The sequence below is a fragment of the Saccopteryx leptura genome, chromosome 2 (genome assembly GCF_036850995.1).
Source record: "Saccopteryx leptura isolate mSacLep1 chromosome 2, mSacLep1_pri_phased_curated, whole genome shotgun sequence".
Classification (NCBI taxonomy): Eukaryota; Metazoa; Chordata; class Mammalia; order Chiroptera; family Emballonuridae; genus Saccopteryx; species Saccopteryx leptura.
In genome coordinates this window covers 307,343,277-307,359,381 of record NC_089504.1, presented here as the reverse complement: position 1 = coordinate 307,359,381, position 16,105 = coordinate 307,343,277, and the positions used below count along the sequence as shown (strand labels likewise).

The 16,105-nt window shown below is 45.1% G+C and overlaps 2 protein-coding genes across 2 annotated transcripts in view; one reads left to right on the top strand and one right to left on the bottom strand.

The window, feature by feature from the left end:
* The window catches only part of COPG2 (COPI coat complex subunit gamma 2), a 73,176-nt gene extending 65,315 nt beyond the window's left edge, over positions 1-7,861 (top strand). The window contains exons 13-18 of the mRNA XM_066364236.1: positions 735-792; positions 3,300-3,473; positions 5,458-5,648; positions 6,343-6,481; positions 6,758-6,856; positions 7,582-7,861. Of these exons, the coding sequence (XP_066220333.1) occupies positions 735-792; positions 3,300-3,473; positions 5,458-5,648; positions 6,343-6,481; positions 6,758-6,856; positions 7,582-7,712 (792 nt within the window). The 3' untranslated portion in view covers positions 7,713-7,861. The remainder of the gene's footprint in view (positions 1-734; positions 793-3,299; positions 3,474-5,457; positions 5,649-6,342; positions 6,482-6,757; positions 6,857-7,581) is intronic.
* Positions 7,862-8,096: 235 nt separating this feature from the next.
* Positions 8,097-16,105, bottom strand: part of MEST (mesoderm specific transcript) — a 13,142-nt gene continuing 5,133 nt past the window's right edge. Inside the window, exons 3-12 of the mRNA XM_066362687.1 lie at positions 15,749-15,828; positions 15,272-15,349; positions 15,014-15,150; positions 14,810-14,868; positions 13,680-13,720; positions 13,104-13,174; positions 12,758-12,859; positions 11,392-11,468; positions 10,527-10,590; positions 8,097-9,412 (exon numbers count right to left, since the gene is read on the bottom strand). Of these exons, the coding sequence (XP_066218784.1) occupies positions 9,295-9,412; positions 10,527-10,590; positions 11,392-11,468; positions 12,758-12,859; positions 13,104-13,174; positions 13,680-13,720; positions 14,810-14,868; positions 15,014-15,150; positions 15,272-15,349; positions 15,749-15,828 (827 nt within the window). The 3' untranslated portion in view covers positions 8,097-9,294. The remainder of the gene's footprint in view (positions 9,413-10,526; positions 10,591-11,391; positions 11,469-12,757; positions 12,860-13,103; positions 13,175-13,679; positions 13,721-14,809; positions 14,869-15,013; positions 15,151-15,271; positions 15,350-15,748; positions 15,829-16,105) is intronic.

Sequence of the window (16,105 nt, the reverse complement as noted above, 5' to 3'; positions counted from 1 at the left end):
CCAGGTCACTGCCTCGTGCTGTCTCTCACTTAAGAAATCTTTCACAGGACAGGAAGTTCTAAGAGTAACTTTAATGCAGTATTTACATGATAATCATTTGTATCTCCCTTTGGTGGTTTGTCCTCCCTCATCCTTATTATATGTAGTATAATTTCACTGTTGCCTGAACATAGAAATAGCAGGTGAAGTTCACACCTGAGTCAGGCTCCTTTTGTGACCTCTAGGCATCCATCTCCTGTATCTGTCACCTGTGCCACAGACAAACCACTCCAAGTTACCCTGGTGTCTTGACGGTCACTGCCCTGGCTTTATCTCCAGGTTTATTTTAATCCATCTCCCTCTAGTCCTCATTAAAACTTCCCACTACTTTTCAGACCTGTACTTTCCTACTTTGTATATACTGCTTTTCAAAGTCTGGCATGAAGACCCAGCATTTGACCAGAGAGACTCATGGTACGGTCTCACAGGATCGCCCATTCTGGGAAACTGTTCCTCACTTGCCTGAGCCAGTCCAGCTCGCAACACTTCTCACCTAGTACTGGCGTCAGTTTCCAGCCTCTCTTATTTGATCCTGGGCTTTGGTATAAGAAAGGTACTGTATTCTTCCTGTCCACCTGACAGTCTTTAAAATAAACCATCTCTTCTTCGGGCTCTTCAATCTTTCCCTTGACTGGACCCACACAAGCACCTGTCACCTACAGTTTCTCGGCCACCATCTTGGTATCCTCTCTCAGGGACCTGAAATCTTTCAGTCGTTCCCTGCACGCCCTCTGACCACACCTGCGCTCTCAGGTCAGTCCAGACCTTCACTGGGTCCGCTGCGACCACAGCCGGCCGAGAGCCATCCCTCTTAGACTCCTTAGCCTTTCACTCTATTGGTCACACCTGTTGCTTCAAATAAGCTTCCCGCATGGCACTCCTTCAAACACCACTTCATAGCCACTGCCTTGTCATGGTCTTTCTCCTTTGGTTGTGATCTAGCTTAGCTCACCTCTCTCTGATCACTCACACAGTCCTGCCATTCCCAGTTCCTCATGCTGGCCCTCCTTCCTCTCTTCCCTGCTCACTTCTTACTTCTGCATGCAGCCCAGTTAATCCTGTCTTCTCTCTCCTCTTTCGTGACATTTTCATACACGTCTCTCTAGGACAGGGGTCCCCAAACTGCAGCCCCCTGAGGCCATTTATCCGGCCCCCGCCGCACTTCCGGAAGGGGCACCTCTTTCATTGGTGATCAGTGAGAGGAGCATAGTTCCCACTGAAATACTGGTCAGTTTGTTGATTTAAATTTACTTGTTCTTTATTTTAAATATTATATTTGTTCCCGTTTTGTTTTTTTACTTTAAAATAAGATATGTGCAGTGTGCATAGGGATTTGTTCATAGTTTTTTTTTATAGTCCGGCCCTCCAATGGTCTGAGGGACAGCGAACTGGCCCCCTGTGTAAAAAGTTTGGGGACCTCTGCTCTAGAGCAGCGGTTCTCAACCTGTGGGTCGCAACCCCGGTGGGGTCGCCTAAAGTCATTGGAAAATAGATAATGCATATCAGGTATTTACATTCCGAATCATAACTGTAGCAAAATTAGAGTTATGAAGTAGCCACCAAAATTATTTTTTGGTTTGGGGTCACCGCAACATGAGGAACTGTATTGCGGGGTCACGGCATTAGAAAGGTTGAGAACCACTGCTCTAGGAAATGTCTTTTACTTTTAGCCAATCCTCACTTGGCAGGACAACCTCTACAACAGGGGTCCCCAAACTACGGCCCGCGGGCCGCATGCAGCCCCCTGAGGCCATTTATCTGGCCCCCGCCGCACTTCTGGAAGGAGCACCTCTTTCACTGGTGGTCAGTGAGATGCATCCTGTGCTCCTGGAGTACTGTATGCGTTGCTCACGTACAGTACTACTTCCAGTGATGCAGGACACACGCGTCACGGCTCCGGAAGTACATCATATCACTTGTTACGGCTAGCAGTGACAAATATGGAACCGGACACTGACCATCTCATTAGCCAAAAGCAGGCCCATAGTTCCCATTGAAATACTGGTCAGTTTATTGATTTAAATTTACTTGTTCTTTATTTTAAATATTGTATTTGTTTCCGTTTTGTTTTTTTATTTTAAAATAAAATATGTGCAGTGTGCATAGGGATTTGTTTATAGTTTTTTTATAGTCCGGCCCTCCAACGGTCTGAGGGACAGTGAACTGGCCCTCTGTGTAAAAAGTTTGGGGACCCCTGCTCTACAAGCAGTTTTAATGACACACTATGCAATGAACTATCTTAACTATCTGGCACCTCCGCTTATCATCTCTACAGATGGAATGGATGCACAGTACTCAGATGTACCGCCTTCATCTTCCTCACCCACTCCCCAGCTAACAGTCACCTACTCTCTGGACAGACTGTCCCCACCCTCCAAGTCAAGCCTAGTGTCACCCAAGTGGCCAGTAGCCTTATCAGCATTCATCTTAGCTGGCTTCCTTGTAAACTTTCCCATCACCCACGTCCTTTAACCATTTTCTTCCAAACTGGTGCTTCAAGAGCTCGCATACTACAGCCTCCTACTCTTGTCCTGGTCCTCACTCTTTCATTCTCATCACAATGTGACCTCCACACCCCGTAGGGGGCCAGTCCGGCCTGTTTGGAGCTCAGGCAGGATTCCCATTCTAGACCTTTCTTCCACACCTGCTCTGCCTCTCAGGCCTGCCTCCATACAGTGTGTCCCTTCCTTTGCCTGCCGTCTCCTCTGTCTCACTTCCTCCCGCCTCCTGGCCCACAGATGCTCTTATCCTTCCAGCTGGTGTCCCTCATTCCTCATGACCCCTTCTCGTCTGAAGACAGCTTCAATGGTGCTTTTCTGTGGTCTCCTTTTGCCCTGCACTTGTTCCAGAGAAGCACCTGACCTTCAGCCCTCCTGCTGTGAGTGAGCATCCATGGACCCAGAACCCCCTCCTGCTATAGGACCCCTCAGTTTTGGACCCAGTGCACAACTCACACTCATCTTCCCTCACTGCCTGCATACCAGACCGCACGCACCCCTTCCCGTCCAGGCCGGCGGGGGTGCTGCGGCGAGCCTGTTTGGGGCCCATCCCTACACCCCCACTCCAATTTCTGCTCCCTCGACCACATCCTGTTCCCGCACTTTAATTATTATTCCAACTGTGGTCAGGGCCTGGCAGTGCCGCCCACACCTCCTGCTCTGCCATTTGCCACCTCATGTTCTGTACCCCAGCCTGAGTCACACCTCTCTCCTTGCTTAGCTCCTGGAATCCGCCTCTCCCCTCATTCTCTCTCATGTCAGACCGCTCTCTGCAAGCAGTTTTAATGGAGGTCTTCAGGGCCGGCTTATCCCTGTTCCCTCCCGTCACTGGCCTGGCTTTGTTCACGAAGCACCTGTCTTTATATCCCGGCAGGGGCTTCATGCTGACCTCTCGCGATGGAGAGGTCCCTGCGCACCCTAATCCTCATCCCCCAGGTCTGTCACCCTCTGCAGCAGCACTGATAGGGTGCTACCAGTGACATTTGCTGGAGTTCACCTTAGCTTCCTTGCAAACTCTTGTTGTGTCAACGAAACCATTTCATTAAAAATTTGCCACTAAAGTTTTGGGAATATAACCCCTCCTCATACCCTTACTGCTTGCTTCCTTATTCAGTATCTGGGCCACTTATCCATAAGCATCTTCTGTCTTTACTTGCACATAAAATTCAACAAGTTAGCCAAGCTGTGATCTACCGTTGTCCCTGCTTGTCTCTTCCTGCCTCTTCCTCATTTGCCTATCCTCCCTGCTTAATCGGAACCCCAGAAGGGTTCGTGTAACCTTGTATGACTAATATCTGTCCTGCCTCTCCATTCATACTTGATCATGACCTTTGGCCCTCCCACAATCCCATCTCTCTCATTTGTTAAAGATCTCAACTGACCCAGCCCAGATCGGAGTTCCACTTTTTTCTTTCTTCTTACCCTTCCGCAGAAAACCCTAACTCAATTTAACCCTAATATTCTTCCATCAACCCCCTGTTGCACTAAAAAAGACTGTCATCTTGAAAGGTAGACCCTATCTGTGTGGGTCAAGCTGCTACCATTGTGTTTTCGGTATACTCTATTAAATTCATTTGTTCTCTGAATTCAGACCTATTCTTCATAGGATTCCCACTGGTGCTCTTAGTTATCTCTAATATTTTAATCTCCTGACTGCCTCATCTCACCAGAGCCTATTGGAAAAGATTTAGTGTCCTTCATTTGAAATATAAGGTGTTTCAAATTTGTTCCTAGACAAATGCTCTTCTCAGCACCTGTTCATTAGCATATCTCTTAGTATTTCCAACCACCTGTGACCTTTCCAACCTCTTTCTTTTAGCTCACGCACCTTTCCCTCTGCTCACCAAAGCTTGTCCAGATCTTTTGAGATCCAGTTAAACTGTTAGAGCCTTTCAAATGTGGTATGATTTTCTCAGGCTGTTACTCCTGCACTCCCACACAGCCCACTATTAAAAATTAAAGAACCTATGGCATTGAGTTGTGACATCATAGGTATGTAAGTAGATCTCTCACACACTATTTAACTCCAATCAGCTATTGGAGAAACAGGTCATGTCTCACTCATCTTTTTATCTAAGGGTCTGGCAAGTTAATTTGCACCTTTACATGTAATGTCAACGTGGACTGACATTTACTCTATGTTTGGAGGGAGCAGGTTTAAAGTTAAGACTGAGCAGGTGAAAAGTCTCACACCCATATGGTCATATATGGTCTTTAGATCTGAGTCTGTTCTTTCCTGTCTTCACCTATGCCCCAAATAACTTTTGAACTCCCCAATTTCTAATATCTGTGGACCTCGAAGCCCTTTCCAGACCACAGCTTAGACCCTTTACCACACTAAGTTCAGAAAACCTTGTCCTCATGAAGTTCATTTTCCAAAACTGTGTCCCTACCTCCGGGTCTCATTACTTCCACCAGTCAGCTCAAAACATATCACTGCCTACTTGCTTTTCCATTTAAGACACTGACTTGACCAGTACTAGCACCTCCTTACTGACCTGCTCACTGTAGCTTGCAAGTTGACATGGAGGAAAACCATTCTGCTGATCTGTGGACCCATTGTTGGTCCACTATCTAAAGGTAGTATTTTTCAATATCTAGAAGACTCTGTTGTGCTTAGTGTTAATGATCTGTGTGCTTTTTGACCATCCATATTTTTTGCCTGGTTGGCTCCTAAAGAAGTGGTTTTTACATTTTTTCCAACATGTACCCCCCCCCTTTGACAGGCATGGCCAAAAAAAACACAAAAAACCTTTCCTACTTCTTTATACCAACACAAAATCAGAGTTTTGCAATGTCGTTTCTGCACTCTTCAAACCCACAGTGGGGAATGGGTTTTAAAGTCATACTTGACCAGTGTACGGGCTGCTTTGGAGAACTACCGCCCTAGAAAACAGTGTCATGTTTTGTTTGCTAATAGGGAATGTAGCGCCAGGTGCGGGCAGGGCTCCCTACGCTCCTGGCGGGACTTGTGCTTGTGCGGCGCTGACGGCAGCTTCCCCTCTCTCTGCAGTTGTGGGCACCTTTAGCTGCACCATGAAGTTTACTGTCCGGGACTGCGACCCCGACACGGGGGTTCCTGCTGAGGAGGGCTATGAGGATGAGTATGTGGTGAGTGTCCCCTGCCCAGAGGCTGACTTTGACCCCCCTTGCACCACTGACTTCTGCCTGAAGAGAACCTGTTCCTAGAAACATCTGACATGAATTTACGAGGTTTTCTTCTTCTCAGATCCCAACTGAGGGCGACCTGGACGGATCCCCCTGTGATGGGGGTGTGCGTGCCTAAGAGAGTGGAGGGTTGACACTTCCTGATTACAGCAGAACTCCCCCTTTTCTCTGTGTCTTTAGAATAGGGAGTACAAGATAAAAATAAGGATGTGGCTTTCACTGAGATCAGTGTGTTTTTATTTCAAGTATTGGGCTGCTGTTTGGTTCAGCTTTTAGTTTGCTTATAATGTAGCTATGTCAGGACTGAAAAGCCTTTATGGAATGCAGGTAAACTCTGGGAAGTATCACTCTGTTCGTGAGCTAAGTTCAGAAGGCCCTGTGTGCCTGACCTCCATGGTTGGGTGTGGCCTCGTGACTGCTTTGTACCCCAGCACTGTGTTGGTCTGAACATGGCTTCTGCTGTATTCCTTGCTTGCCTTTGCTAAGGCCTGCCTCCATTGTTAAATTTCTCCGACTATAGGACTCACACTACTTTGGTATCAGAGCTTTCCCTGCCGGGGCTATGACATAGAATAGTGAAACCATATTAACGAGTCCCTTCCGTCTTTGTCCCTCACTGCCCCTGCTTTGCCCCCAGCTGGAAGACCTGGAAGTGACTCTGTCTGACCACATTCAGAAGGTCCTAAAGCCTAACTTTGCTGCCGCCTGGGAAGAAGTGGGAGATGCTTTTGAGAAAGAGGAGACCTTTGCCCTCAGTTCTACCAAAACTCTTGAAGGTAAGAACCATTTTGCTATCAATATATTACCTGACAGTAGTCTAGAGCCTAGCAGGAATGTTTATTACTCCAGAAGCACATTTTCCTTTAAATACTGCATAAGCTAATTCACTTCCAAGGCCAGGACCCTGTCAGTGTCTGAGTCAACCTACTTCTAGTCCAGTGCCCTCCATCTACACAGCACCCCTTCTGCCCCAGCTCCCAGCATGCACTGGTGCGGAGGCAGACCCTAAGCTGACCTTTTCTGATACTGTTGCATCACTCTTGTCAACACAGAAGCTGTCAACAACATTATCACCTTTCTGGGCATGCAGCCATGTGAGAGGTCAGACAAAGTGCCTGAGAATAAGAATTCCCACTCCCTGTACTTAGCAGGTAAGATACTTCTCTCAGAGGCCCCTCTATTTTGTTTCAAAAATTTGATAGGAAAGTGGATGCATGGACATCTCATACCCTGCTGCTGTCCTATTGGATGTTACAATTTGAAGCCCTGGAAAATGGATAATTTTAGCTGTTTACACTGTTCCTTTAAGATGTATACAGGCAGTCCCCGGGTTACAAACAAGATAGGTTCAAAAATGTTTAAGTATTTATATGCACACAAAGGTAAAAATAAATAGTATGTTAAAACAAACACCTAAGTTGCATTTAATAGGTAAATATACCTGTTCCAACTTCCATACAAATTTAAGAACACACCTACAGAACCTACACTGCTCACAAAAATTAGGGGATATTTGATCGCCTCATATTCATTTTGAAATATCCCCTAATTTTTGTGAGTATATCTCGTTCGTAACCTGGAGGCTGCCAGTATTTGGCCTAAAACCCTTACTCAAATCTCTCTCATGGATACCAGTGCCCCTACCTCCCCCCCACTTGAGCATGCCAAATCAATATTCTTTGAATACCTTCTATGTACCTGGTATCACGAGAATATAAAAGATTATTTCAAATTTGTATGTCAGATTCAATTCCTACCATAGACATATATCTCCAGAAAAGCGGAACCATTGGAAAGGAAGTGCAGGCAGAGCATGACAAATTTCACTCTCAGGGCTGCAGTTCTTAATGTGGTTTTCCTCACTCTTCTCTCTCAGGTGTGTACAGAGGTGGCCATGATCTATTGGTAAGGTCCAGGCTGGCCCTAGCAGATGGAGTGACCATGCAGGTGACGGTCAGAAGCAAAGAGGAAACACCTGTAGATGTTATCTTGGCTTCTGTTGGATAAGACCTTACTGGGCAAGATGGTGATGTACTTCACTCTCGGTGGGCTTTGAAGCTAGTGGCATGAAAGCCCCAGAATCATACTTTAAAAGATGAATGATTTTGGATTAGCAGATTAAATGTTTGGCCCTGAGCCAGCAGATCAAGCACGTATCTGTCCTTGTGCATGTCTTTTTTTTTCCTTTTTGTTACACTGGTCAGCTTTGTGCGTGATGGTACAGCTTTGCGCAACCTTGAGAAGCAAACACTATCCTGTACCCCAGCTGCTTAACTCCGATCTAGCCTTTCATTTAATGTGTCCAAGGCCCCTGGCAATGTTGGCAATACTTTATCTGGGAGGGGTGGGGGGAGGGGGAAGGCAGAGTCCACTTTTGTCAAAATTCATTTTTATTAATAGAAAATAAACACTTGTTCCACTTTCACTTGTTATACTTGAAGTTGCTAACTTTAGGGAAAAAAGAATTTAAAATAATCACTTAACTCTATTTTGACTAAAACAATGAAACTGGCCTAAGAAAAAAAGTATTCAGCACCATTTTGCTCATAGGCCTTTCAGAATTTGTTCTTAATTAAGTTTCTGGAACTTTCCTGTCGAGAATGGACAGGAATTACAGAGCCGTTGGGGCCGCCAGTGGGAAGGTAAGGAACCGGGGTACACTCAGCGTGACGCGGACTGCACTCTCCCTCCCTCCATGCTCGCTCAGGAGGGTCACACTTTGGAGCACTGAGGTATGAAAAATCAGACTGTTGTTAGCTGGTCTTTCCAGCTAATAACAGTCCGTCTCTGGCACAGATGCTATTGGTCTTCAATGTCCTGTGAAAATTAGATATATATATTTCTTTTTTTTTTTTTAGGATATTTTGCAAATAGTTTGGATTTAGTTCAATTTTTTTCATTAAATATGTTTAATAGGGTTCACTATGCTGCCAGAGTGCGTGTCTGCTGTTTTAGTACCCTTCTAAAATATATACAATACGCAAAAGTAAATCATAGTCTTAAAGCACACTTAGAATACTGCAATATTTAAAGCAAAATCTACTTTAACAAAATGTCTATAATTAGATGCAGCAGAGGAAACAAAATCCAAAGTCTTGACGAGGGAGACGCGCTCTCCCATGAAGCTGTGCTGCTTAGGAAACTTAAACATCATGTGCCCTTAAAGTGGCTCACGGAGAGGCACGCGGGCGCCGTCTCCTCGTCCTTGACTGTGAGATTCCAATCAGGGCTGGGCCAGAAATTAGCACATCTAAATGGCTACACAAAGGTTAAGCCTTTTATGCAAAAGAGCATCTGTCCGTCTGCATCCATGAGCAGTAGTGCTCACCAGTTTCCTAATCACACAAAGGCAAGTCCATACGCTTGGTCAGATGTCAAAGGAACGGGAGGTGGACTGTTAGGTCACCCTCGGTCAGCGCTCCTACTGGCTCGTCGCTACTGTGTGCTGTTCACCAATGTGAGTCAGGTGGACCTTTGTGAGAGAAGAGTGTTGGGTGGACAGGACCTCTTTAGGGCATTTCTTTCTAAAGGGAATACACAACAAGTCAGGGGGTAGGGGAGGTAATGCAGGGAAGCTACTCTCGCCAGCTCAGAAGGAGTTGATGAAGCCCATATATGCATTCAAGAAGCCCATGGGATCCTCTAGCTGTGGGTAGTGGCTAATGTGGTCATCCAGAATCGACACTGTGGACCGCGGCAGCGTTTTCCTAGTGGAAGAGAACAGCATGGTGGTGAACTTGAGGCTGGAGGGAGGGGGGGGAGGTTAGCCAGTGGGCAGCCCCAGTGACTGTCCCTGCGGACATACCACACTGGAAGGAACCAACAAAGACCTTATTCAGCTTCTACTGTGGCACTGTCGGTTAGGCAGATAAGCCTGCCAATTCCATTTATGACATATTTAGAGTACATTTTAAATGTTCATAATTCAACAGACAACGTGAAATATAACACTTTGCGACACATGTCACAGCAGGATGACTTCAAGCTCCTTAGAGAAGTGTGAGGCATCAAACAAGGGGGCCACTGTCCAAGTAAAAGTAACTAATGTTCCTCCTTAACCCTGGGAGGAGATGAGGGAGGGTGTCTTGTTGACATTTACCGTATTTTTTGCTCCATAAGACACACTTTTTTCCCTCAAAAAGTGGAGGGGAAAATGCCCATGCATCTTATGGAGCGAAAAATATGGTATTTTATTAAATATTTTAACACACCATTTGATTCAGAATATTTTTTTTCTTATTTCCTCCTTAAAAGCCTACGTGGTGTCTTATGGTCAGGTGTGTCTTATGGAGCAAAAAATACGGTAAATGCAAGCTATTTATTACTGGGTTGTTTCTACTAGGCCACAGGAAGGTATGGAACATTCTGATGTGCTCAAGTCAGTCAGGAGTTCATAGTCCAACCTTCCGAGTAAGCACCTAGAGAATGTAACCACCAGCGAGCAGGCACAGCTCCACAGCAGGCTCGTCTCACCCTCTCCCTGCAGTGGCTCAGCTAAAGGGAATGAGTTGCTTTACAATCAGACTAAAGCAAACATTTCTCAAAAACATTATACACTTTCATTTCATGTGATCACATTGACTTACCTGGACACCTGGCAGCGTGTGGTGACAGTGCACACAGGCTGTAGCAATCAAGAGAATGTACAACAGTTTCCTAATCTTTACATGTATGTGAGATCTTTACATGTATGTGAGAACCACATTCCCAGCTCATCCTTTACTACGTGTCTCCCGGAGGAACAGCTGTGAGGTCAGAGAAAGCAGCTGGTGACTGTCGGGATGAGCAGCGAGTGACATGAAGCCCCTGAGGGAGACTCACCTGTACAGCTCCAGGAACTCCGGGTAGGGGTTCACCGGATCCAGAGGCCCGTAGATAAAGTGAACTGGGAAAGAGAGGGGTGCGTTACTCACTGCGCTGACCCCCAGTCTGCCCCCAGGCTAAAATCACCCATCCAAAATATTGTCTTTAAATAAGTTATTTTATAATAGAAAATCTAGCTTCTTTCAATAAGTTAAGTTATAATAAACTGCTGGGAACAAACTGAAAACAGTCCCCTCTGGGACCTCTGTCCTATGCATAGCCAGCGCCCAGCCACAGCAGCCTTCTCTCAATCCAGGATACTGTACTCTTGAAGTCTCGCTCTTCAGTAATAATTAACCCTCGATATGTGAAGTCAATAATTCTTGAGCATTATGTGTGACACACAGCACCGATCTTTTTTTTTTTTTTAATCTGTAAGAATGAAGACACAAATGAGCAGAAACTACCAATGGCTTCTTGATTATAATGTAAACAGCCTCTGTCCCAGGATTTGGAATTTCATGTGGTGGCCACTGGCCACACGCAGAGGACACCAGTCCTTCTGCCGCTCCTGCAGTGTTGCAACCACCGCAGCAGTAGTGTCCCGGTGTTTCATCACCACTGTTCCAGACTCGGCAGAAGATCGCCAGACTAAAGGGTGACCAGTAAAATCTGAATTTCAGATGATCTTTTTTTTTTTTTTTTAGTATTTACCAAATATTGCATAGCATGTAGTTTTCCTAAAGAAAGTATCTGTTGTTTATCTGAAATTCAAAATGAGTTTGGTGTCTTTATTATATTTTTTATTAATCATCTGGCAATGATTTTAACTAACCCCAAGTCCCTCCATTTTCCTGTCAAGCTGTAATACAGAAATACTCACTGGGAATAGTCACAGAGGCGAGAGCTCCCACCCAGCGTCTTCTAAATTTCTTCCTCTGGTTGATGTACTGTAAGAGACTATAGGATGGGCAAGTCAGCAGGGGTGGGACAGGCGCCTTAGCAACCGATGCAAAGGCCCAGCATGAGCCACAAGGAACACAATTTATATTTTCTTAATCCACAAACAATTTGGTACTCCTGGGATTAACCCACTGAATGAATGTATCCATTTCTGTTAACCTCCACTTAGCTACGCGGTCATTGTGCCTACTCTCACTGGGAGAATTAATGTTTCCCTGTATTTGTCAAACAGGAAATGAGCTCTAAGAAGGCTAGAAGTTAGTTTGGGTTCCATGTAACTAAAACCCAAGTTCGGATTATGCCTCCACTGCCAATTAGCTCTGTCAAAGGTCTAAGGCTCATCTCTTGACCTGTGTCTTCCTCTTTAGAATAAGAGGATTGAACTACATGATCTCTAGATTGCCATCTGCTTCTAGAATTCTAAGTGTAGACGTTCATAAGCACAAAGATTCATTCTCTGCATTTCCTCTGACCACAGATAAAATGGAGACGTTCTCCTCCTATGGTGATAAGAGGCCACAGCTGCATTTTGGAACTCAAACTCATAATTTCTAATTATTCTGCCTGGAAACTCCAGGAGTTACGAACCTCGACTGTCACCTCTTAGATGTGGTATTTACATTTTAGAAAGGAAAGTATGTGGGAATTTTACAAGAGGATTTTGTTTTGCAAGTTTTTATATTAAAACATCTTTGGAATCCCGGGTGGCTGGGGGGGGGGGTACGGGAGGACTCCCAGCAGAGCTGCAGGGGAGCCGTGCTGGCCTACTAGCAGCGGGAGAGGACTTTATCTGCAGCAGTGCAGCAGTGTGGCTATCAGCAAGTCCCTCTGTGAAAGAGGCATTTGAACCAAGGCGTGGGAACTCTTATACAAGACAGGGAAATCTCCTTCTTGGCCCTGGTTGCTACAGAAAAGATAGAAAAAGAGGAAGAGACTTGTAATTTGAGAAAAGCACTAAATGCCTTTCACAACTATGATTAGACGTGTGGAAACATTTAATATTAACAAAAAGTCCAAGGCTAATCAGCCAGTTACAACTGAATTAGCAGGAGAATTCATAGCTATTTATCCAAACTCTTTGCCACGTGACTTAGGCTCTCCATTGCTTTCTTAGAAAGTACAGTGCATGACTTTTATTTTGATGTACCTCATAAGTCATAAGCTACCTTCTTGTGAGACAGTAGAATCAACAAGGAATAGAATAAGCAATCCCACATCTTCCCCATGTTCCAAAAAAAAAAAAAAAAAAAACCCTCTGGAAACCAAAGCAAAGGGTTATTTCTTACCTGTCGATCACTAAGTTCCCGTCGTTGTTGCGGATCCCTGCCCACATGTCCCACAGCTCACTCTCTGAGGGCCGGGTGTATGGCCCAAAGACTGGGGTGAGACTGAAAGAGTCCAGAAAAGCAGAAAGATCAGCGTGAGAAGAAGCCAGAATGTCAAATATAACTGGAACCTCCAAGGTTGCGTAGTCTGACCCTCAACTCATTTATGAATTCCTTCTACTCTTTCCCTGGCAAATAGCCAACACCTTTGCTTTAAAATATCAAACCCTGGGATTAAATGGCTCAGGATGTTCGCGACGGCAGCTTTTCCCGCCAACATTGTTCCCAGGCTCTGACAATAACTTACCCGCGAGAGAACACAAAAAAGTTCATCAGCCGTGTGAGGATGGGCGACAGCACGCCTCCATCTTTGAGCAGCTATAGGTAGGAGAGAAAAAGTAAAGATCAAGGACCCAGACAAAAGGTTTTATAGGAAGGACTACAGAAAGAATTGCTCGTTGTCTTTTAGTTTTTGGTTTTCCCCGGCCACATTCTTCTCTCGTAGAAAGCAAACCGATTTCTAATTTCCTTTAAGATTACATTTCTACATGTGACCAAATCCCTAAGACTTTTAGCTGATGTTTTCAACTTCATAGGCTCCCATATGTTTAAACATCATGCTCGTCACACCAATCTTTAGGTAGCTGTATTTCTCCAAATATTTGTTGATGTCTAATTCTCAGAAAGTTTTAGGCTTTATGTAGGCTCCATTTCCACCGCTTTATTTGCATAACACAGGAATAAAACTAACTTATTCATGTAAATTGATGAGAGAAGAATTTGCATTCTGGCCTTTTATAGTAGCTGTGGCCCTTGTGAAGGTCCTAGCATTATCTGTCAGTATGTCTTAAGAACTAACAATCTAGTCAGGAGAGTTACCAACCTTTTGGAGGAGGAGGGGACGATGAGTCTCAGGAAATATACCTGTAGGAAAAGAAGAGACTTGTGTTAGTCATTTCCTAACAACTTTAAGGCAAACTCAGGCCCATTATTGGAGACTCTCCACCCTACTCACTGTCAGCTTCGGGGACTTTAATGCTAAAAGATGAATGACAAGTAAAAACTTAGTGTTGCCATCTAATTCCTTCACCAGGGAATTCTGGGTTTAAGCGGTCAAATTCTATCCCACTGGGATTACTTTCCAGATGGTAAAGGGAGAGAAATGGGAAGAATAACACTCGGCCATCCACTTGGCTGACGACTAGGCTCTGACTCCCTAGCGCTTCCTCCCATTCCTCAGAACATAGTGGAGTTCATGATTTGGGCAGCAAAAGAAACCAGGGATTTTTCAGGAAGTGTAGGTCCTTAAAAACAAAAGAAAACAAAACAAAAAAATAACAACAACAACACCAAAAAACAACTAGATTATTCCTTTTCCACTTTTCTCCAGTGTTAATGGGGGAAAGTCATGAACGTTGCTCATAAAGGGACTGACAGACTTCTCTCCCAGCCTGCCCTCACGGTGTTCAGGGGACATTTAGAGATTCGTGGCTTTACAAGCCAGGTTCAATGGCACGCTAAGAAAAAGAAACATCTCCAAAAGGTCTAATCAAGTGTTCACTAATGTCTAACTGAAACTTGGCACCGATGAAGAGTTAATGAAAGCACAGTAAGTGCTGCAAGCCCCTGTGGCTTCCCCTCATGCTTGTATAACCTACTGCAGGTGTTAGGGATAGTGTGGAATATTTAAACTCCTTGCTGCTGCTACTAATAGTTGTTACTAGACCCACCATTAGATCTTGCTATGATGCATTTAAAAAGTACATTTTACTTGTAACACAGCTTTTTATTAATTGGATGTCAATTTCCTTTGTAACCCTATTCTTTTATTTATACTTTAAAAACCTTATTTTGAGAAAGGGTCAATAGATTTTATCAGACCACTAAAGCGATGTGTGGCCCGGAAAAGGTTCAACTGTGTCTGTCTGCAAGACCATCAGATTACCATTTGGAGATGTCACTGATATGTAAATGTGGCCCATGCCCCCTTCCACCCACTGCCAAGGTAATTACCTCCATTCGACAGACAGAGACTCTTTATGGTAAGCCGGCCGGATCGATTCTGCTTGAACCTAGAAATGGAAGGCAGACATATGTGACTGGGCGGACCTGCACCAGGACAGCAGCTGAAGATGAAAGAACCCAGGGACAGTGGATTTTCCCAGCACCTTAAAGACTGAATCCCATGACGAGTACAGAAGCCTGTGGCCCACTGACCTGTAGAGCAGCTCCTGAGCCACGATGTCGCCATAGTCGTGAGACAGGAGGTTGACCCTGCGGTTCTGGAGGCCGAGATGCCGCAGCAGCGCCTCCACGATGCTGGCTTGCTCAAATATGGAGTAGTGGTGTGGCCTCTGGGGGGAGGAAAGCCCAGAGATACAGCGTCAAGTGCTGGTGCTGGGCTGTCTGCTGGCCCGACCCCTCCACCTCATCCACCCCGTCCCTTGACACCGGTCCCATCCAGGTGCTGCTTACCGGTTTGTCACTAAAGCCAAAGCCTAAGAAGTCGAGGGCAATCACGCGGTGGAACCTCAGCGTCAGACCTTCCCAGATCTACCAAAAAAGGGGACAAGTTGGACATTTTGCTCCTGCCCCTCCCCTCCAACCTACCGCTGCATAGGGGTCTCGTCCCTCCCTCAGCTTAACAGAGGGCAACAAAGGGAAAATCCACAGGAAACCACTGCAGGCCCCCAGCTGATCCTCTCACAAAGCACTTTATTCCTAATAATTAACCTCTGCTGGCACAGGGACTCCGGCGCTTTCCCTTGGCGATGACCGTCCCCAGACTGCCAAATAGTATTCTACTCCCTTCCAGTGAATGAAAAACAGTTCTATGTTTAATCCTAATTTATTAAGCAGTTCAAGTATGCAAGAGCCTTTCAATGCTGGCAACAAAATCTTTTATTTTAGACTTTTAAAGACAGTAGGACCTAGAAAGTCCGATTCCATTACCTTGTACCAATCGTAGCTGGATGTTGGAAAGCCGTGTAAGAGAACGACTATCTCCGGACTTCCGACCACACCCACAGAGTCTGGGAAGGAGGAGAGAGGTCTGTTAGGCCAACGCCCTACAGAAAATAGCCTTGAAGATATTAATGTATAAATACTCTGGTACAGGCAAGTCCCTGAGTTATGAACAAGACAGGCTCTATAGGTTTGTTTTCTTCAGTCTAACGTTCTCCCAACTGAGCTATTTCAGCATGCTCAGGTTTTTTTTTTCTTAAATTGAATTTGTATGATGAGAGAAGTTCTGTAGGTTTTTCCTTAAATTGAACTTGTATGTGTGTTGTGTTTACCTATTAAATGCAA